General features: G+C 34.0%; 2 protein-coding genes across 13 annotated transcripts; one reads left to right on the top strand and one right to left on the bottom strand.

Moving 5' to 3' along the window:
* The first annotated feature begins 995 nt into the window (after nucleotides 1-995).
* On the top strand, nucleotides 996-10,997 carry LOC111703790 (protein bric-a-brac 2). Of its 12 annotated transcripts, XM_023475842.1 has the most exons (7): nucleotides 1,002-1,400; nucleotides 2,798-2,916; nucleotides 4,214-4,561; nucleotides 5,635-5,666; nucleotides 5,724-5,785; nucleotides 5,862-5,965; nucleotides 6,055-6,261. In XM_023475842.1, exons 1-7 carry the CDS (start codon nucleotides 1,183-1,185, stop codon nucleotides 6,216-6,218), a joined length of 1,047 nt encoding a protein of 348 aa, XP_023331610.1. In that variant the 5' UTR covers nucleotides 1,002-1,182; the 3' UTR covers nucleotides 6,219-6,261. The 12 variants fall into 12 exon arrangements, with proteins under 12 accessions (XP_023331609.1, XP_023331610.1, XP_023331613.1 ...); XM_023475841.1 differs by lacking the exons at nucleotides 5,635-5,666; nucleotides 5,724-5,785; nucleotides 5,862-5,965; nucleotides 6,055-6,261 and adding exons at nucleotides 8,765-8,874; nucleotides 9,001-9,064; nucleotides 9,315-9,567 and having other exon boundaries at nucleotides 996-1,400; XM_023475845.1 differs by lacking the exons at nucleotides 5,635-5,666; nucleotides 5,724-5,785; nucleotides 5,862-5,965; nucleotides 6,055-6,261 and adding exons at nucleotides 8,765-8,874; nucleotides 9,001-9,170; nucleotides 9,315-9,380 and having other exon boundaries at nucleotides 1,007-1,400.
* Nucleotides 10,998-14,236: 3,239 nt separating this feature from the next.
* Nucleotides 14,237-20,895, bottom strand: LOC111703795 (DNA-directed RNA polymerase II subunit rpb1). The gene is made up of 4 exons (XM_023475859.1): nucleotides 20,664-20,895; nucleotides 15,457-15,518; nucleotides 14,858-14,946; nucleotides 14,237-14,733 (listed from the first exon to the last, which is right to left on the bottom strand). The coding sequence occupies exons 1-4, from the start codon at nucleotides 20,712-20,714 to the stop codon at nucleotides 14,237-14,239; spliced, it is 699 nt and encodes a 232-aa protein (XP_023331627.1). The 5' UTR covers nucleotides 20,715-20,895.

Here is a 20,895-nt window from a genome sequence, read left to right as displayed (position 1 = left end):
GAAAGTTAATTGTTGTTAATATTGAAACCAGTTCTCTCTTGGCGGTGGTTGTAAACCATAATAGATGCATCAAGGTTCCTCTAGTATCCGATTCCGAGGAGGATAAAAGCAATTTTGACAATTCACATAATAGTTTCCTGTGACCAGAATATTTCATTGATTTTTTATGTGAAAGATGAATCCCATGTCAGGCTATGACATCCGTCTTGTGTTTACTTTATGGGCTTACAGCCCAGAGAGAGGAGGGGAAGGCAACCAACACCTGTTTGATATCCGACCCGCAGATGATCCTTCACAAAACGGGTTTGCAGCTTGCACTTACCTCTATGCCGTCCGACCCTCACCTATTGGCCTTTCGGCAAAATGTCTTAATTTGTAAAGGCAATTATAATAAGTCTGAAAATTGTTTTTATTTCTTTAAGGTCGTGTCAGTCAGACATGACTGGTTTTAATTGAAACTTTATAATTTTAAAATATAAATTTTAATTGATTTTAAAATAAATTAACCCTTTCTTAGATTATAGCATATTCTTTTACGGAATCACACACCAAAATACAAGATTTTATTTAGGCAATGATTTTTTCTTGGTGTTCCAAGACTTTTTTCGAGTATATTATCGTCAGCAAGTATATACTTAAATATATCTATAGAGAGTAAATTACGAAAAACCGCATTTATTACCATGGGATGTTTAACGTCACTGCACTCATGAAAACTGCAAAGTCACCCAGTAAACATAGTTGGGAACTTTTTTCCATGGAACCATCTGAGGACCTATTCCCCAGAATTTCCCTGATATTTCTTATTCATCCTCCAAGCGGGTAGATTATACACCAATGCGGGAGCACAGGAAAATAATTCATCAAACTTTTTCATATTTAATTCTCATGTTTTATCATCATTTTCTATCAAAAAATTAATTTTTTAATTCAGCCCCTGAATCACCCCCTTTCCTCGAATAGGTTTGATTGGGTGCCCCTGTATCCCCTGCCGACCCAACCAAACCAAACCCCGGCAGTTTTCTAAGCGTCTCTCTCCACCCAACCCAGCAGAGTAGACATACACAAAGAAAATAAACAGAGAAAGAGCATACTAATCCTTTAAACATTTTGTGAAATAGCTAAATTAAAAAGTTTCCGTGATGTCCTAAAAATAAAACTAGACCAAGGAAAACAGTAAACATGGCTACCGAAAAGTTTTGTTTAAAGTGGAATGACTTTGAAAGTAATATTAGTGTCGCGTTTCGAGATTTACGAGATGAAAAAGAGTTCTTCGATATCACGCTTGCTTGCGAGGACAATCAAATACAAGCGCACAAAGTGATATTAAGCGCGTGCAGTCCTTTCTTTAGGAATATGTTAAAAGTTAATCCACATCAGCATCCACTTATATACCTCAGGTTGGTTAATTTCTTTGAGAACGCTTCCCCTTATCCCCTCCTATCAATTTTTTACATATAGCTCATATGTTACACATGTTGGACATGTGAACGCAGCGCACGGCCCAGAAATTGTCTTTACTCACCTAACCCTGAAACAAAACTAAATAAATAATATTAATTTTGTTGAATAACATATTTTTTATATCTAAAATTTCTAAAATTGAACGGAGGGGGGGGGAGTTAAAAAGCCATTATTTTCTTTAATGAATGTTTTTTTTTAAGGGGATATTTGCTTTCATAAATGTATGTTTAAAGGGATAGTTGCTTTCATAAATGTATGTTGAAAGGGATATATCTTATAATAAATATATGTTCAAGGGGATAGTTGCTTTCATAAATGTATGTTGAAAGGGATAGTTGCTTATGTTGAAAGGGATTTATCCTATAATAAATGCATGTTGAAAGGGATATATCCTATAATAAATGTATGTTGAAAGGGATATATCCTATAATAAATGTATGTTTAAAAAGGAATAGATCCTTCAATAAATGTATGTTGGATAGTTCCTTTATAAAATGCATTTTCAGAGGGATAATTTCTTTTAATGAATATATGTTCATAGGGATAGTTACGTTATTAAATGTATGTTTAAAGGGATAGTTCCTATTATAAATATATGTTAAAAGGGATAGTTCCTGTAATAAATGTATGTTTAAAGGGATAGTTGCTTTCATAAATGTATGTTGAAAGGGATATATCCTATAATAAATGTATGTTTTAAAAGGGATAGATCCTTTAATAAATGTATGTTGGATAGTTCCTTTAAAAAATGCATTTTCAGAGGGATAGTTTCTTTTAATGAATATATGTTCATAGGGATAGTTACGTTATTAAATGTATGTTTAAAGGGATAGTTCCTATTATAAATATATGTTAAAAGGGATAGTTCCTGTAATAAATGTATGTTTAAAGGGATAGTTGCTTTCATAAATGTATGTTGAAAGGGATATATCCTATAATAAATGTATGTTTTAAAAGGGATAGATCCTTTAATAAATGTATGTTGGATAGTTCCTTTAAAAAATGCATTTTCAGAGGGATAGTTTCTTTTAATGAATATATGTTCATAGGGATAGTTACGTTATTAAATGTATGTTTAAAGGGATAGTTCCTATTATAAATATATGTTAAAAGGGATAGTTCCTATTATAAATATATCTTAAAAGGGATAATTCCTATAATAAATGTATGTTTAAAGGGATAGTTCCTATAAGAAATGTATTCTAAAGGGATAGTTCCTATAATAAATGTATTCTAAAGGGATAGATCCTTCAATAAATATATGTTAAAAGGGACAGTTCCTTCAATACATTTATGCTTAAAGGGATAGTTTCTAAAATAAATGTATATTTAGAGGTATGAAGTTTGCTGACCTGGAGTCTGTGTTAAACTTCATGTACTACGGGGAGGTGAACGTGGCGCAGGACGAGCTTAATTCATTCCTTGCTGTTGCAGAGGACCTCAGGGTTAAAGGTAACTGAAAGGGACTGTCTACGCAAATTTTAGATTAGTTTTTAATCTTTTAATGATTGTTTCTGCCAAAAGTCAATTTAAAGGGACTTTAAGTGTAATTTTAAGTGACACTACATGCAACGGTTGCTATGGAAACGCCTCACTACGGAAATGCATAAAAAACGAGACTCATAAAACTAATTTAACGTCATAATTCTCTCAACTTAAAATTCAAAAGACTACATTCTTACGATTTCACAGTCATGTCCTCAGCGCTCGGCCCACCTCCGTAGCCTGCGGCGCAACCCCACATATCCTAATTTAATGCTAAAAATAATTTTTATTAAATAATTAATTTTTAGTGAGAGAAGACGACATTGAATTAGTTTTAGTCCTTTTTTTGAGGCATTTCCGTGGTGAGACGTTCCCACAGCACCCATGTAACGATAGCGATGTCCCATTTACAAAAAAAACAAAAACATGAATTTTTAATTCATACTTGATCAGACAATCGGACATTTGCATCGTTATATGTAGGATCACTTTTAAAAATTACGCTTACAGTCCCTTTAACAGAAAAACCATACTTGAAATTATTATGTCCTAGAAAGAAAAGCAACAACGTTAAGTTTACTGTTTTACATCGGGCCTCTGTATTTCTGTAAAAGGAGGCTCACTTGAAATACCGTCGATACTTAATGTAAATTGTCCCACAAAACATGACAGAAGCAGACGAATTGAACGTCGCCTTCAATTTAAGTCGTAAACCTAAATTTGAAAGTGAAATTCTAGAGTTAATATAATAACTAAATGCCCTTAGTCTTAGCATTTCCAAAATGGGGTCTACCTTTTTTGTGCTTTTAATATTACCGGAGATTGGAAGAATTTTGTTCAGATTTGGTTTTATTTCATAAAATCGAAATGGGGTTGAAATTCTTAATATCTTTGGTAATATTTACAGCACAAAGGCAGACCACATTTGGGAAACAACGGGACTAGGAGAATTTTGTGGTTATTGTTACAAGAACCAAACATGTGAAAGTAGGTTGACGACTGAATGTCACAAATAAATTCAAAGTTCAGAGACGACTTTCAAATCGTCTTGGTACTCTCATGTTTCGTGGGACACCCTGTACTGTACTTTTCATATTTATTTTGTTTTTCAGAGCTTTACTATTTTTGGGCATGATGGTTTGCTATGAATGTATTACCCCCCCCCCCCCCTCTACCTAAGATGGTTTGCTATGAATGTATTTAACACCCCCTCTCCCCTCTACCCAAACGGTATTTTTAGAGTCTTGAACAACTTTCTTTTAAGGATTGACTCAGAATAAGAATGGTGAATCTGTACCGGATCCTAAGCCCCGAACCCCACCTGTTAAAACTCATATACCTGATCGGGATCCTCCTCCCCCGGCTAAACGTCCCCGTCCTACTCCCCAGGCCGCCCTACCGCCCCCATCTAACCCTGACGACGATATTCAAGAAGTTGTTCCAGTTAAATCTGAACCCAAGGATTCCGTCCCCATCCTTCCTTCTCCTTCTGGATACCATAGTCAGGCTCTAGTCCAGCAGGACGAGTATGATGAACGGTATGACGAGTATGATCAGGACGGATATGACGACCAGTATCTAGGAGAAGGACTGCACCAGGACACGGAAAAAGGTAGGAAATTGTGTCCTATTCTCCAGTCAGCAATTTTAATGCAAAATTAATTTAGTATTTGACTTTAAAAATTTTAATTAAGTTTTTAATTGCTGGCTGGATTATGTAATGTACAACGGAAAAAGGATTTAACAGATGTCCTGGGATAAGTAGATGTATAGTTTCCGGAGGGGGGGGGGGGGTTAATTTTTTTTTTTAATATCACAATTCTTTAGAACCCCCCCCCCCCCCTTCGATCAGAAATCTACAAATAATATTTATTTTTCAAAAATAAGATGATTATTAGCAGATAAAGAAAGGTTTGAGGAAGCTCCATGACAAAATGATAAATTAGAATTAAAAGTTTAGGACTACCTAATTATAACAATTTTAAGCCGACATAGCTAGATGTTTAAAGCAAAATAACAAAAACAAGACTACTGTTGATGTGCTAAGATCCAATTGTGGTAAATCTTTATATAAATTTGGCTTGTCTGTTTGTCTGTTTGTCTGTCTGTCTGTTTGTATCCAATAAACGTCAAAACGGCTGAACCGATCGGGCCCAAATTTTTTGTGGGACATCTAGGGACTCCAGGGATGGCTTATGAATGATCAAAATTTCAAATATTTGTCTCCATCAAAATTCGATCTTCATTAAATTTTTGAAAATTTTGAAAATCCACGAATTTTTTTGTGAAAATCCGCGAATTATTTTTGTTTTGTTTTGCGATGCACACAAAGAGAACATGTTCACAATTAACTTAGAAGATGGGCGCGAAGCGCCCTCTAAGGCTAGTGTATTATATAAGACCTATCCATTATTATTAGTAGTAGTATTAATCCATCGACAAAAAAGTTGATAAACTTTCTTACACGTTCCACACTTTGTACAACTGAATGATTAAAATACAATTTTTCCCCTCACAAATTCTGACAGTTTTTGCTTTTTTGCGTTGCATTTTTGTCCTTGTCCTAAAGAGGTGTGCGCTGTGGTAAATGCTTTTTGTTGGTCTCTGTTCAATAGAAGATTATGTTTCAACTTTTAAGTAAAAACTAAAAAGACCTGACCTCCCCACTGACTTTCCTTATTTTAGGATACTGGACCAACTATCCGGACAGTCCTAAGGTATTTCATAAGTTCTAAAGGACAAATTTTTCCAGTTTCTGATTTTTTTATTTCAAGGATTACGACTTTAATCTTGATTTCTCTTCCGAGTTTGAACTAAAGCTGGTGAAAGGATCAAGGTTCGACTTTTATCCAATTTTAATCAATAAATCAATTGAAAATGTTGTCAACCTCATTTTTATATTTATTATTTAGACATAACAGTGTAAATCTGTTAGTAAACAACAGTAATCCGTGTACTCTAAACACAGCTCGTAGATTCCCCTTTGTACAATGGAAGTGTACAAAGTACAGTTCAGGTTAAAAAAAAAAGTTATATTGCCATTTCTGAAAAATTCTAAAATCTAAATATTTTAGAAAAGTAAGTGGAAATTTTCTCTTTTTTTAGCCACACGGTGTCCGGTTGTGTTTTGGACTTATGTGAAAAACCACGGTGTATTGAGGGCCCTCAACCCCGGGGTAGAAAATCCATTAGAACTTGCTAAGGACCATCGAGCCATCTATAAACATATGCCACATAAGGAATTTGTCATGGAGCATAATCATGTTTAATTATTAATCTATGAATATAACTAAATATATTATTTACAAACTGTTTTGATTTAGCGACGAGGGGAGGGGAAGGATTTTAGGGATAGATATATTTATGTACCCTATTTTGTTCTGTTCAATCCTTTCTTCAAAAATGTATTCATTTTTGTGTTGAATAAAATGTACTTAAAACTACCGGTAAAAGTAGTTTTAGGTACATCTGATATTATCTATACTATATACAAAAAAAACACGATTGTTCAAATATTTTGTAATAATCGAAATATTTGAAGAAAAAAATTCTCAACTGTTTTTGAAATATGTGTTTTTTCGTGAAGTATGTTTTACAGCCAACTGTTTGTTTTGTTTTCAAGCATCCTTGGAGTAAAATGTTTTTAGGACACATTGTCACTGTTAGCGTGCACTCTGATAGAGCACATATACGAAGCTAAAAATGCAGTGTGCTCAAGTTCAACAAAATTCAACAAGTTAAACATTTTTGGATTCGAGGTGAAAGGGCTCGTCCTTCAGTCTAGCTACAGAGGACCGAGTACACATGAGGTCAAGGTTACCAACCATCCTCCAAACAGAACTGCTGGCTTGACCCATCCTCGACTATGAATTTGCTGCCTTTTAAGAATTTCAGGAGATATCATTTGATGAAATATTCAATATTTATTAATATTTGTTGTGTTTAATATCGTGCCATTTAGTTGTTTTAATCATGTGCCACTTTTTGTTGTTTTAAATATGATAAATTGAACTGAATTGATCAGATTTTGTTTCATGTTTAGGATCGGACCAGATTATAATGGGCGATGCTGCGGATTTGAACAACCTTGCTAAGAGCTACAGCGAGCCGGCCGGTCAGGGCCAGGTCCGATGCATGCTGTGCGGCAAAATATCTTCTCACAGCGGCAATGCGCGTCAACATTTTGAAGCGCATCATTTCGCCTCCAACCAAGCCCCAGTTTGCACTGTCTGTGATAAATCTTTCAGGACAAAGCACAGTTTGGCCTCCCATATGTCTAAAAATCACCGAGGATTTAGGGCAGCACTATCCATGATACAATAGTAGATGTTCAGTTAGCTTCACATTTTTCATCATCGTCGACAAATGACTGATAAAATACTGATTTTTATCACGTGAAATATCCATTTCTTTGCACAGACATGACTGCACAGAATATACGTGTTTTCTTGATTTGTTGTGATCTCGTTTATTCCAAAAATTACTTCTGTTTATATATTTGTTATTTCTTTACTAGATGTTAAAAATATAGAGATTGATAAAACATGACGGTATTAGTTTCCCTTTTCACCAAGATTTCTATTGTTTCCCTAATTTCTCATGATAAGTTATATTTTTCTTTAGGACTAGACGGCTTCCTGGAGCACGTGGGTAGATCAGCTGACCGCGTGAAACCATTTTATTGCAAACTTTGCAATATTTTCACTTCTACGCGGCGGAACCTGGTTCGGAACCACGTAGAATCTATTCATTTTCCCGGCATGTTCTCCTACTACTGCAGCGGTTGTAACAAGAGCTTTAACAGCAATAACGCACTTGCTGTTCACACATCAACATTCCATAAAAGATGAATAAAGATCTAAATCGATTTAATACTGTTTTTTCTAATGAAATATTTCATGATTCTATATTTTTAAACTTTCGATGTGTTTAGGGGACAACAGAGACGAGCTGGAGCAGTATATAATCAAGGTGGACAAGAAGTTTCAATGCTCTCTCTGTATGTTCCTGACTACCCGGCCCTCCAAGCTTAAGAACCACCTGGAGTCGGTTCACTTCCCTGGGATGTTTATATATCATTGCGACGACTGTGACAAAACATTTAACGGGAAGAACTCTCTGAACGTTCATCGGTCCACACATCATTCAAAGAGATTTCATTAAAATAATAAACTATCCAATTTCAAAGGTTATTAAGTTTTGAAAAATATGAGATTTTTGCTGGTGAGATAATCGATATATTTGTTATTTAACCCGATTTCTATATTTTAGTTGAATACAGTGGAGAGGACTTGAGCAATTACATGAAGAAGAATGAGGATAGAACGTACACCTGCTCCCTCTGTGGGTTCAGTAACAAGATTAAGACCAAGGTGGTCTACCACCTTGAGGGGGTACACTTCAAGGGGTTCTTCAACCTACAGTGTAGTTTATGTAGTAAAATTTGTCCAGGAAGGAATTCATTGAGCACACACATGTCCAGGTTTCATCCTAGTAGTCATCCCAGCTGATTCCATTCAAGTAATCTGATTCAACAGCTGATTCCATTCAAATAATCTGATTCAACAGCTGATTCCATTCAGTTAACAGAATTTTCCATGCTGATTCCATTCAAGTAATCTTATTCATCCCAGCCGATTTCATTCAATTGCTATCTATATTATAACTTATGATGTTCAACGTTTTATTGTAAACATGAAGATGTTTTCCTTTCCTAATAAACATCAATGTTGAGAAACAAATATTAATTTTGCGAGGTATTGAAGTTGAAGTAAATTCATTTTTAATAAAAATCATATTTGAATACGTGTTGCAGGTTGCAGTAAAGAGGACTCCAGTGATTTATCCCAGTACATCCTATCCGACCCGGAGACGAAGAAACACCGTTGTCTTCTCTGCAGTTTCATCACTAACAGACCAGCTAAGGCAGGACATATTATTGCCTTATTGTCATTTTTTATCCTCCCTACAATCTCTAAAATCTACAAACTTTCCCAGAAATCATAAAAATCTTTAAATGTTTTGCATTGCACTGTTATTTATTATTTTCAGGTTCGGTATCATCTTGAAGCAATCCATTTTAAGGGGGAGTACTCCTACACCTGCCCGGAATGCGGTAAAACATTCCAAGGAAGAAACGCGCTAAGTTGTCATATGTCACAGTCCCACTCGTCTGGGGGGCGTGCACCGCACTTCTTGTCAAACTAAGACTAATATCATAAGTAATAGTAATTTATATGTGTTTTCTTTCAACATCTTAATAAAGTGTTATTTTTCGTTAAACAAGAAATTTAAGGCAACAAATAATAAATGTTTAAAATCATATGAACCATATATTTTAGTTAATCATAATTTTTGTTTTTCAGGAATGACGCGCGGGAGCTTGTTGTCTTATATCATGTGCAAAGATTCAAATCCTAATGTGCACGTGTGCACGCTCTGTGGACATGAAGGAACCGGTGGAAAGAACAACGTGCTCAACCATGTAGAGAGCGTTCATTTTCCCTTCTTTAACTACCAGTGTAGCATGTGTTCTAAAAGTTATAATTCTCGAAATGCGTATAATGTTCATATTTCAAGACATAAGAATAGAAATAAAAATATGTGAATTTGCGTAGATTAAATCTTTTTAGTTTGCTTTCGACAAATAAGTTTTTTTTTTAAACTTTGACTGATTTTCTATGATTTCCAGGTTCTGACCGGCGCTCCCTGCTTGGACATATAACGGAAGTTAAAGACGGTGGTGTGCTCAAGTTCGCCTGCTCGCTGTGCGGGAAAACCAACCAACAGAAGAACAATATCTTAAACCATGTTGAAAGCGTTCATTTCCCAAATATGTTCGAATACAAATGCAAATTTTGCGGGAAATCCATGAACACTAAGAATGCGCTTTACGTTCATCTGTCCGTCTATCATAAAGATCGTAAATTCTTGTCCAACTATTGACCTCATCTTGCTATGTTGTGTTGCAGGGTCCGAGGAAGGAAATGGCGAGGAGAGGAAAGGATGTCCGGATAGAAAACTTCTCCTTAATTATCTCCAAAGAACGAACGTTGGTTTTTCCTGCACTATTTGTGGAAAACAAAACTCCCAACGTGGGAACTCAATGAATCATGTTGAAAGTGTTCATTTTCCGAACTTGTTTGAGTACGAATGTTACGTTTGTGGGAAAAAGGCAAACAATTACAATAGTTTGCAAGTTCATATTTCTACAAACCATAGAAATTTGAAGAAATGATCCTAAGTGAAAAGACTTCTAAACAGTATTTTGTAAATTGAGTTTACTCTTCATATATGCATTCACAAATATTCTAAGTGCCATTATTTTTGTTCTGGTGTATATATATAGTAAACATATTTGTTTTCCTGTATTAAGATCTTAATAATACATTTTTTCTTGAACTATTCTCATATTTTGCAGGAATTCGAGACCCTGACGATCTTAAAAAGCATATTAGCTACAACCATGCGACCAAGAATTATCATTGTGATCTCTGTGAGAAAGCGTGTCTCCAGAAAGGAAACTTGATGAAACACATTGAAAATATTCATTTCCCGAATAGTTTTGTTCATCTGTGTCGGTATTGTGGAGCAGAGTTTAATAAGAAAAATCTGTTATACCAACATGTTTCCTATTCTCATAGATCAAGGAAACCAGATTTTTCCGAGACAGCTCAGATGCATTGATTACATAGGCTGCCATTTTATTTATAAAAACTTCAGTTTCATTTTATGTTGTGCAATAGTTAACATTTCGTAATTTTAAATTTTGTGAATATTATAAACTAATTTCAGGATTCAGTGCCTCGGATCAGAGCTCACTGAGGGACTACGCGGTGTTTAATCAATCAATCAACTGTTATGAATGTAGTTTATGCAAGAAAACTGCGCTTCAGAAAGGGAATCTGATGAAACACATTGAAAACATTCATTTTCCCAACAGTTTTGTTCACACGTGTAGGTACTGCAGCAAAGAGTTTAATGCTAAAAACAATCTGTACGTTCATATTTCTAAATATCACAGAAATAAATATTAAATTCATCAAAAAGTGCTTTCTTATTCTAGATGGATGTTATACCTAGTTTCAGATGGTTTAAATGAAATGAGATTGACATTAAATGTAAGTTGTCTACTAATTCTATTAAAAGCCACACACTTCTGAAATTCATATAATTTAGAAAACATTAAAATTTTAGTAAAAGCAAAAAATGCAGGGGAAAGTATTTCAAATTGGGCTTATTTTCTATACTAATTACAAATTTGTATGCTCTAATCTCCAGAAAGCGAACACGACTATTAATATGCACTAACAATAATTTGTATTACCTTCCTGCTTTGCTTGAAATTGTTTTAAAAAGAAGGTAACAATTTTTATGTATTTTTTACATTATGTTAGTTTTGTTCCAAAATGTTCCATCAAAAGTAAGTAATAAAATTGGTATGGGTGGTGTTGGGTTTCCTATTTGATATTTATTTTTAACATTCGATTTTTTGGGGGATTCCAGAATCCAGAGACTAGGAAAAGTTTTGAAACGGTTAATGTCTGGCAGTCTTTGTATAATTTGTCCAATCTCTGTCTTTGCATAATTTAATAAAAAGCTAATTTACAGACACTACAATTCTAAAATACATGATTACCCAAAAACGATGAGAGGTTTTCAAGAATAACGCCAAGGTTAATATAAAGATCATTTTGCATCCAGCTTTGTGGGCAACCCTGCACACCTTCAATAGATAATTTAACGGAAATATATGAAGGTTTAGTTTAATTTCTTGACTTCGGTAAATCATAGTTTCAAGGAATCCATAACATGTCTCAAACTTGAATTTTCTAATTTCTGTATCATAGCAATCTAATGTCGTTTTTATATGTGTTCTGCTTGAACTAATGGTCAAAGTTTGAAATACCAAGTTCCAACGATAAAGGGATTAGATTCTGTGGCGGCAAGTGTTGAACTTTTTTGGTTTATATTTTAAAATAACCAACTTTTCGGATCATCTTGAATCTACGGATTTTCTAGAAAGTGTCTTTGGAGTCTTTGACATAAAATTTCAGAGAAAAAGCATAAAAAATTGTAGAATAATTTAAATGAAGATAATCGTTAATAAGTTTTTCCCCTATTATGAGCTTTAGCTTTTTTAAGTATAGTATTTAAAAAACATCCCACTCCCCCTAGATTATCCTGAATACCTTCTTGGCAGTAAAATTACGTTTATTTGCAATTGACAAGATAGCAAAGTTTATAACAATTTCGAGGCAAGCCTAGAAACTGGATCTTTATGTAGAGGGGATAACATGATAACTTAAACATATTTTAAGTCAACAATTTTTTTGCCGATCATAAACATTTCCTTTGGTTTCAAAAGTTATCAAACAAAAAGAGCCGGGTCGGTTGGAGCCCGTTTGGACGTTTTATTAAATATGAACAGACAAGGTAGATTAAGAAATTTTCTTTCATTCATACAGTTTTCCGGAGAACGGTTTTCTTAATAAATTTCGACTGGACAGCGTACAAAATAATTCTACAAAATAAATAAAATATATTTAAACTAATAAATAGAGAGAGAGAACATCTATCAACATTATAACATATTCAGGAAACGCGGTTTCATGCCAAAATAAGAGATGAAAGAAAGAAAGAAAGTTTAACAACGAAATGTTTAAGAAATATTTTAGGTGAAAGAGACTGTAAGTGTAAGTTTAGTGACCCTCTATGCAAAGATAGAAAAATGTTAGATTGACAACGTTAGCCTTGAAACCTTAGTCTGATAAAAAATCTTGAAGATAACGTCGTTTTTCTCCCTCGAAAAGTGAGTTCTCCATTGTTTCTAGAAGCATGCTCAGAGAACTGAGAAACCACAAATCAAAATAAACGGTTTTCAAAAACAAAAACATCTATTTCTAATTCAAGTTATAAAACTAAGCTTCTAAGGGTACCGTTGTAATCATTACGATCCTGGAGGGTCACTGGAAAATAAGCTTAGAATCCCTTAAAGTTTTTTTTTTTGAAAGACCTGAAGAGTTATTAATGGGTGAGATAGTACAACAAACGTACATGTATTTACATACTCTACTCTTATGTACATTTGAGTGTCCAAAAAGTAAAAAATTAAAACAAAATGCAACCTTTTTTTTATGTCTCTAAAAAATCCATTAAGAGGAGTTAGCAAACTGCTACACTTAGGTAGGTTTGGGTTTGTCCTTAAAATGGAAATTGGCTGAATTTTTCATTTTTTTCCCGACATGGTCAGTTTGGTCACTGCAATCTCCATTCTCCAAGAAAAAATAGGAAATTGACCATTTCAAGGAACTAAAGAAAAATAGGAAATACTGGCTTATTTTTAATATAATATTTTTAAGGTACACCCTAAATGCAGATATCCTAAATGTTCTCTTTTCATATGAATTACAACCATGTGTGAATAACGTGCATATATATATCGTATATATAAATCGTACATCTGCATTCAGTTAGCTTTTAAATCACATTAACGTGTGTACCTGCACAGTACAGTACAGTACAGTACAGTACAGTACATTAAAGTACAGTAAAGTACAGTACAGTACTTAACAATTATAAATATACATAATTTATGGCAAACAGTTTAAGATCAGGATAGACCGGCAATTCTCACAAGAAAAAAGAAATTATTTCTTTTTGTAACAAATAGTGATGTATGCCTTTTTAAAGCTTTAAATCCTTCCATGTCTGGATTTTTATGAGGAGGGGTGTCGAAGTCCATGACTGTGCATAAAAGTGAGAAAAAAAAACATTTCACAAAAAAAGAAAGACATTTTTTTAACATTATTTGAAAAATTTTGTTCGGAAAGGAATGAAGGGTGGGGACTGGGGACATGAGTTATGTATTTAGATCATGGAACAGTTCTATAATGGACATTACTCATAGTACTCGTAATCATATTCATCCTCCACATCCTTCTTCAGCCTGGAGGAGTAAAGAGGCTGGGAGCGAAGAGTGTGTTCCAGTATCTTGGGATATTTGGGTTTCCAGGTAGTAGGAGGTATATACCCACCCTGATATCCATTCAGGGAGAGAGATTTAACCGACACCTCGGAGGGTTCGTATGAGTAGCTGGGTAGAGAGTTTAGGGTTTGATGAGGAGATTTTAACCCTAGGAGAAGAGGAGAACCATCATAGGTTCTAGCAGAGGGACCGTAGGGTAGAGGAGTAGGAGATCCATGATAGGGAGTAGGGGTGTAGTCAGCAGGGGTGGGAGTGGGGGAGTAGATGGGCTGGGGAGAGTAGGCAGGGATGGGTGAGTACTTAATTGGAGAGAGAATAGGAGGCCGGGATAGGAGAGTAGGGAGTAGGGGCTGGTGAATAGGGAGCAGGGGTTGGAGAATAGGGAGCAGGGGTTGGAGAATAGGGAGCAGGAGTGGGTGAATAGGGAGCAGGGGTTGGGGAATAGGGAGCAGGAGTAGGTGAATATTTTATAGGAGCAGGGCTTGGAGAATAGGGAGCCGAAGTTGGGGAATAAGGTACAGGGGAAGGAGAATAAGGTGCAGGAGTGGGGGAATAAGGAGCAGGAGTAGGAGAATAGGGAGCAGGAGTGGGGGAGTATGGAGTAGGAGTAGGGGAATAGGCAGCAGGAGTGGGGGAGTAGGGAGCAGGTTGTGGTGTAGGTTTAGCGAACACTGTATTTGTATCCTCTACTCTATTTGACTCCCTGTATGATTTAGGAGACCTGGAGTACTCCTCGTGGGTTGGATAACTAGGCTCACCCTCGTAGGTTACAGTAGCATGGAATCCATCCTCATCAGCTGGAACAATATTTTTATTATTATTATTATTATTATTATTATTATTATTATTATTTTCATTATTATTATTATTGTTACTGAACATATTTTTATAATAATATATTAATATCAAATTCAAAAATACCAAAGTAGCTGACAAGCTGAAGACGACCATCTGGAAGAGCTACCGTGTATTCTCCTCGTGTCACTCCATGGTCTCCACGTGACTCAGCTCTATTTATAAATGTCGTCTTATTTTAGGCGCCATTTTGAAATTTTTTGGAAAAAAATAAAGTTTCATCTTTTTTGATATTTCTAATTGTTAAACTGTATGTTGTTTTAAATTATCATCCTTTGGGTTCTATAGTTTTATTTTATCTGACCAGAAAATAATTCCCTCCAATTATCTCACAAAAATTAGAAAATAGACTTTAATTTAATTTTAAAGTTTGCCAAAATCCGTAATGGAGGTCGGAGAGTGACCCACTAGACATGACAGTTGAAAAAAAAACAATTTAAGATGGTCTGATGGCAATGTGTGAAAAGAAAAAGATTCTTAAATTAATAATAACAACGTTTTTATTTCTTTTTTTAAACTATGGATGAGATATCTAGAAGGGATCACTTAGAACTACTCTAAGGTTCTCAGAACCTTAGGGAAATTTATTTTAACCAACATTTGGGGGCTTGTGAGAGTTAAAATTATAAGTTTCAAGTTTCAAAATTAATTTTTAAAAACTTTACCTGTTATATTCGACTCCAGAGTACTCATCCTTCACTCCATAGTTGAAAGAGTAAGGTTTCGGCTAAAATACATAATAAAAATTAATATATATTTTTTTTTAAAAGTATATTTTCTTATTAAAAATTTATTTTTGGTTCAGATAGACTATCCCCAATATTGAATAAACACACAAAAGAACAGCTGGAGTAAAAATGTTTCACCAGAAAAAAAAAATAAGTAAAAAAGCTTTAAGATTAAAAATCTAAGATGGAATAGAATAAACTTTTTGGGGTAAAATCTTTAAAAAATTTAATTGTATGAAAGTAAGAAATAGTTCAATTCTTAATTTTGAAAGATCTTTAAAATAATTTCCGGATGTGTAGGGTACGTCGTTGTTTATATTTTCACTTCCGGTTCTGGTTTATTATAACTCCATTATCTTGGGATTTTAGGAAGTCAATATAGTCTTTACATTCAACATTAGAGATCCATTTAATTTCAGCTTGATTTATGTAATACTGTAAATAATTCATTCAACTTTATTTTAAATAAAATGATTTTTCCAACATTTCTTGTTGAAATCTTCGAAAACGTTTCGGAAAATGGCGGGAAATGTGATGAGAAAATCACCCAACCTCTCATCAATGCCTGAAGTTTTCAAGCGCATCTTCAGATAAGTCTCAGAGTGAATTTCAATTGAAGAGTTCAGACGTTTTATAGTCCATTGTATACGTTGTTGTATACATTGTTTACATTGTATGCAGTACATATATACAATTTATACACATAAACAAGATCAGGGTTTAATAGAATTTCATGCATAATGCCGCTATTTTGAATATTAATAAGCTATTCTGTATTAAGGTTATACTGCAAGGAAAGTTAACTGCAGTTGCCCATACTTTGCGTACATATTGAAACCAGTTCTCTCTGGGCGGAATTTGTAAAAAAGAATAGATGCATCAGTGTTCGTTTAATATCCGAGGAGGTTAAAAGCATTAAGTTTTGATAATTTTGATAATTCACATAATAGTTTCCAATGACCAGAATATGTCATTGATTTTTTATGTGAAAGATGGATCCCATGTCAGACTTCGACATCCGTCTTGTGTTTATATTACCGCCCAGAGACAGCACACTGCAGTTCAAAAGATGTGTACACCTCTGAAATAACTTTCCTTGCATTATAACCTTGTTCTGTATAATTATTAATAAAGGTTGTTACTGAAATAAAAAATAGTACCCTATACTGATGTTTGAAAAATACTTCTCCGAATATTTAAAAAAAGATATTTTGTGAAACAAAGCTTTCAGTAAGTATTAAAATAGGCGTTTTAGAAATAATTGAAAAAGATTTGTTGAGATAATTGTATGTTTTGAACAACGTATGACGGATTATAAAAGATTATCCTGAAAAACGTTAAAAATTCTTTTTGTAATGGTCATTGCCATCACCAATTCTTCATATTTAAGAAATAGAACACCCTCCTCTCTCCAACCTCTGACTCCCCCCCCCCCCCTCCCCACCACCCTAGAAAAATAAACAATTATTTCATTAATTTGTACACTAACACTACCTATTTCAATATTTAAGAAATGCTATTTGTTATTTTATTTAATGTTAAGTATCTCTGTAATTTAAGAACGTAAGAACCACGTGAAATCTGTAAACAGTCTCTTTAAATCTCCTGTATTCTGTATTGTATGGATATATTTCAAGGATTCCAAAAAATGTAAAAGTATGATAATGAGTCTAGTGCCTACTGGGTGGGCATATGTAGGGCTGGGTACCTAGATATCAGAAACTAAAACTATCCATCCATGAAAATTATAAATGTTGTCGCTACAAACAAAGAACAGCGAAACTAAAAGTAAAAAAACAAAAAAAAATTTCTTCGAAAAGCAGCGATTCAAAAATTACTCCAGATCTTCTGTTTTAATAAAATATTATTTAAGCACTATTTGGAAAAAAGGTTAGTATTCGCCCATCCCTGACCTAGTTGGCTACTACTGGGTATTACATGGGTATTATGTTAAACTCTACACTCTGCGGGATTTAACCTTAAATTCTTGAATTCAGGACTGGGCTTTTAATTAAAGGGATTCATCATTTATTTATACTTGTGTCTATTTAACAATGGCCAATCTTGAAACTTAATTTTTTTCAGATCGTATCTCTGAATACAAACAAACAAGAATGTTTAAATAAATATAAAGTAGTAATCTCTGTTTGTTTACTGGTATGGTCGATCATAACTCAGAAACTTTTGACCGATTGGCCTTAAATTTTAGTTGAGAAACTTGGTAGAACCTCAGGAATATTCCTAGCTTGGTTTTTAAAATATTTTTAAGTTAAGTGGTTTGAGTTTTATAAAGAAAATCCGGTTTCAGGCAAAGCTGGATTCCCTGCATATACTTATTAATAATATTATTATTGGCATAACACCTTCCATCTTTACATCAAAATGTTTTTTTACTCAAATCCTATACATAAGAAAAAGATTTGATTAAAAAAACCGATCTTTAAAATTTTGATGTATACTTCCATTTTCAGTGTACGGTGTACCCTAATACATTTATACCCTTTTAAATTTATCCTTAATACCCCTAAACAATTTTCAGTGTACCCTAAATGCCTTTTTAAAATTTTCAGCGTACCCTAAATGTACCTCTACAATTTCCAGTGTACCCTAATACCCATGCAGTGTACCTTTACAAATTGCAATTCCTTCTGCATTCTCATTATCATAATAGACTCTTGTTTTCATGCAACTCTGTTCGTCTGTTCGTTTCTTAATGTTTGTCTGTTCATCTGTATATCCGTCTGTTTATCTGTCTGTGTATCTGTTTATCTGTCTTCTTAAATGAATATCAGTCGGTTTAACTGTCTATCTATCTGTCTACCTGTCTATCTATCTGTCTACCTTTCTATCTATCTGTCTACCTGTCTATCTATCTGTCTCCCTGTCTATCTATCTGTCTACCTGTCTATCTATCTGTCTCCCTATCTTTATATCTGTCTACCTTTCTATCTATCTGTCTACCTGTCTATCTATCTGTCTACCTGTCTTTATAGATTTCTGTCTACCTGTCTATATACATTTATCTGTTTATACGTATATCTAATTGTCTATTTGTCTATCTGTCTGTATGATTGTTATCTCCCAGTATATCTATCTGTCTGTATGGTTGGATATCTGTATATCTATCTGTCTGTATGATTGTTATCTCCCAGTATACCTATCTGTCTGTATGGTTGAATATCTGTATATCTATCTGTCTGTATGATTGTTATCTCCCAGTATACCTATCTGTCTGTATGGTTGGATATCTGTATATCTATCCACTAAATGTCTATTTGTTTGTCTATAAAAATGTTTCCTGTGCTATCCTTGTTGAAGTTTATGTTTATGTTTCTGTGTTTACATTGTATATATTTATAAATACTATGCATATGGGTTTGGTTTGGTGAATGTTGAATGCTAAATTACTAATTTGGTAAAATATGTATGCAACACACGGTGGGGGCTGTTTTCCCAATACTTCATGTATATATAATAATGTACGTATATATATATGTATATATATATTGATATATGTATATGTATATATAAATGCAGTAAATTGTACAGTGTGTTCCAGAGATAAAACATCAACCATAAAAGTATCAAAATAATTTGGAAGAAACAATTGACAAGTTTTATGAAATGATAAAAATGGTGAATGCAAAAGTAGTGAAAGAGTTCACTTTTATTAATATTTTTAATATATTTTGGATTTCATGACAACCTTTGTCTGCAGATATATCATTTATATCTTAATATGCATAGCAGGTACTGGTGTGCATGTTAATGTTCTTTTTAATTCACGTGAAAAATCTTTTTTGTATCTGTATCTGTATCTGTATTTGTATTTGTATCTGTATCTGTATCTGTATCATTATATGTATTTGTATCTGTATCTGTATCTGTATCTATATCTGCTAGAAAATGTATCTGTATCTGTGTCTGTATCTGTATCTATATCTGGTAGAAAATGTACCTGTATCTGTATATTTATCTGTATATGTATCTATATCTGCTAGAAAATGTATCTGTATCTGTATCTGTATCTGTATCTGCTAGAAAATGTATCTGTATCTGTATCTTTATCTGTATCTGTATCTGCTAGAAAATGTATCTGTATCTGTATCTTTATCTGGTAGAAAATGTATCTGTATCTGTATCTTTATCTGTATCTGTATCTGTATCTGCTAGAAATTGTATCTGTATCTGTATCTGTATCTGTATCCGCTAGAAAATGTATCTGTATCTGTATCTTTATCTGTATCTGCAAGAAAATGTATCAGATCTGTATCGGCATCAGCATCTACTATAAAATGTATCTGTATCTGTATCAGTATCTGCTAGAAAATGTATCTGTATCTGTATCTGCTAGAAAATGTGCACTGTAACCTACAACTTTAGACATCGCATTTAATTTTTATGTACATTATAAAAATGTTTTATATGCATAATGCATTGCACATATGAACATAAAATGCAAGGTAAATGAACCAACGATTCTGTATATAAGATTATGCATTTCTTAATAAGTATCATAAAGGGACTGTACGCGCAATTTTAAGTGAACCTTCATGCAAACATGTCAATGCACGATTTACAAAGGTATCCTTGAAACCTTAATCTGATCAAGAAAATGGAAGATATCGTCGTTTTTCTGACTCGAAAAGTGTTTATTCCATGAGTTTCTTCATTGCTTGCTTCTAATAAACAAGAAATTAAGTCACTTTCGTAGAGAAACCGCAAATAAAAAACCCGTTTAGAGGAACAAAAACATTGATATCTGATTCATACTTGATCAGACAAAGTTTTTAAGGGCACCTATGTAAATTGGGCATTGCCATCTTTGCATACTTATTTAAAATTACGCTTACAGTCCCTTTAAAAGAAAAAAATCAACTTTTAATGAGATAGACTTTTTTCTAATGACAACATTCAAATGATGGCAAAAATGACCATGTTCTGTTCTCAACTGTACCCTTAAAAGCTTTATCAGCCTGAAGGGTTTAAGGGTATCGTTGTGAATCGGGAATTACAATCTTTGTATGGAGGGTCACTTGAAATTCTGCCTACAGTCCCTTTAATCCCTTATCTAAACTTACCCCTTCACTATAGTCGTGAATAATAAAGATATATAATTAGTTGATGGATGATAAATATGTCACCTTGTAGGATTCTTCATAATCATCATAATCTCCAGGATGGGAGGGTAGCATGGACGGGACAGGAACTCCATGGAGAGGAGGAGGAGGAGGGGCATGATGAGGAGAAGGAGGAGGATGATGAGGAAGAGGAGCGTGATGAGGAGAAGCAGGAGGGGGAGGATGGGCAGCAGCATGGTGAATTAGAGGTAATCCTACAGGACTCTCTGGTTTAGCTTGAGAGGAGAAGGACGAG

Source organism: Eurytemora carolleeae, unplaced genomic scaffold, assembly GCF_000591075.1.
Source record: "Eurytemora carolleeae unplaced genomic scaffold, Eaff_2.0 scaffold114, whole genome shotgun sequence".
Classification (NCBI taxonomy): Eukaryota; Metazoa; Arthropoda; class Copepoda; order Calanoida; family Temoridae; genus Eurytemora; species Eurytemora carolleeae.
Note: the sequence above shows the minus strand (reverse complement) of the source record. Positions and strands in the feature narration are given on the sequence as shown.

Excerpts from the sequence above, each read along its gene's own strand:
- LOC111703790 (XM_023475841.1), top strand. The coding sequence starts at position 1,183 with ATGGCTACCGAAAAGTTTTGTTTAAAGTGGAATGACTTTGAAAGTAAT. Across the intron at positions 1,401-2,797 it reads CATCCACTTATATACCTCAG|AGGTATGAAGTTTGCTGACC; the intron begins GTTGGTTAATTT and ends ATGTATATTTAG. Across the intron at positions 2,917-4,213 it reads AGAGGACCTCAGGGTTAAAG|GATTGACTCAGAATAAGAAT; the intron begins GTAACTGAAAGG and ends CTTTCTTTTAAG.
- LOC111703795 (XM_023475859.1), bottom strand. The coding sequence starts at position 20,714 with ATGCTACCCTCCCATCCTGGAGATTATGATGATTATGAAGAATCCTAC. Across the intron at positions 15,519-20,663 it reads ATTATGAAGAATCCTACAAG|CCGAAACCTTACTCTTTCAA; the intron begins GTGACATATTTA and ends TATGTATTTTAG. Across the intron at positions 14,947-15,456 it reads TCTGGAGTCGAATATAACAG|AGCTGAGTCACGTGGAGACC; the intron begins GTAAAGTTTTTA and ends ATTTATAAATAG.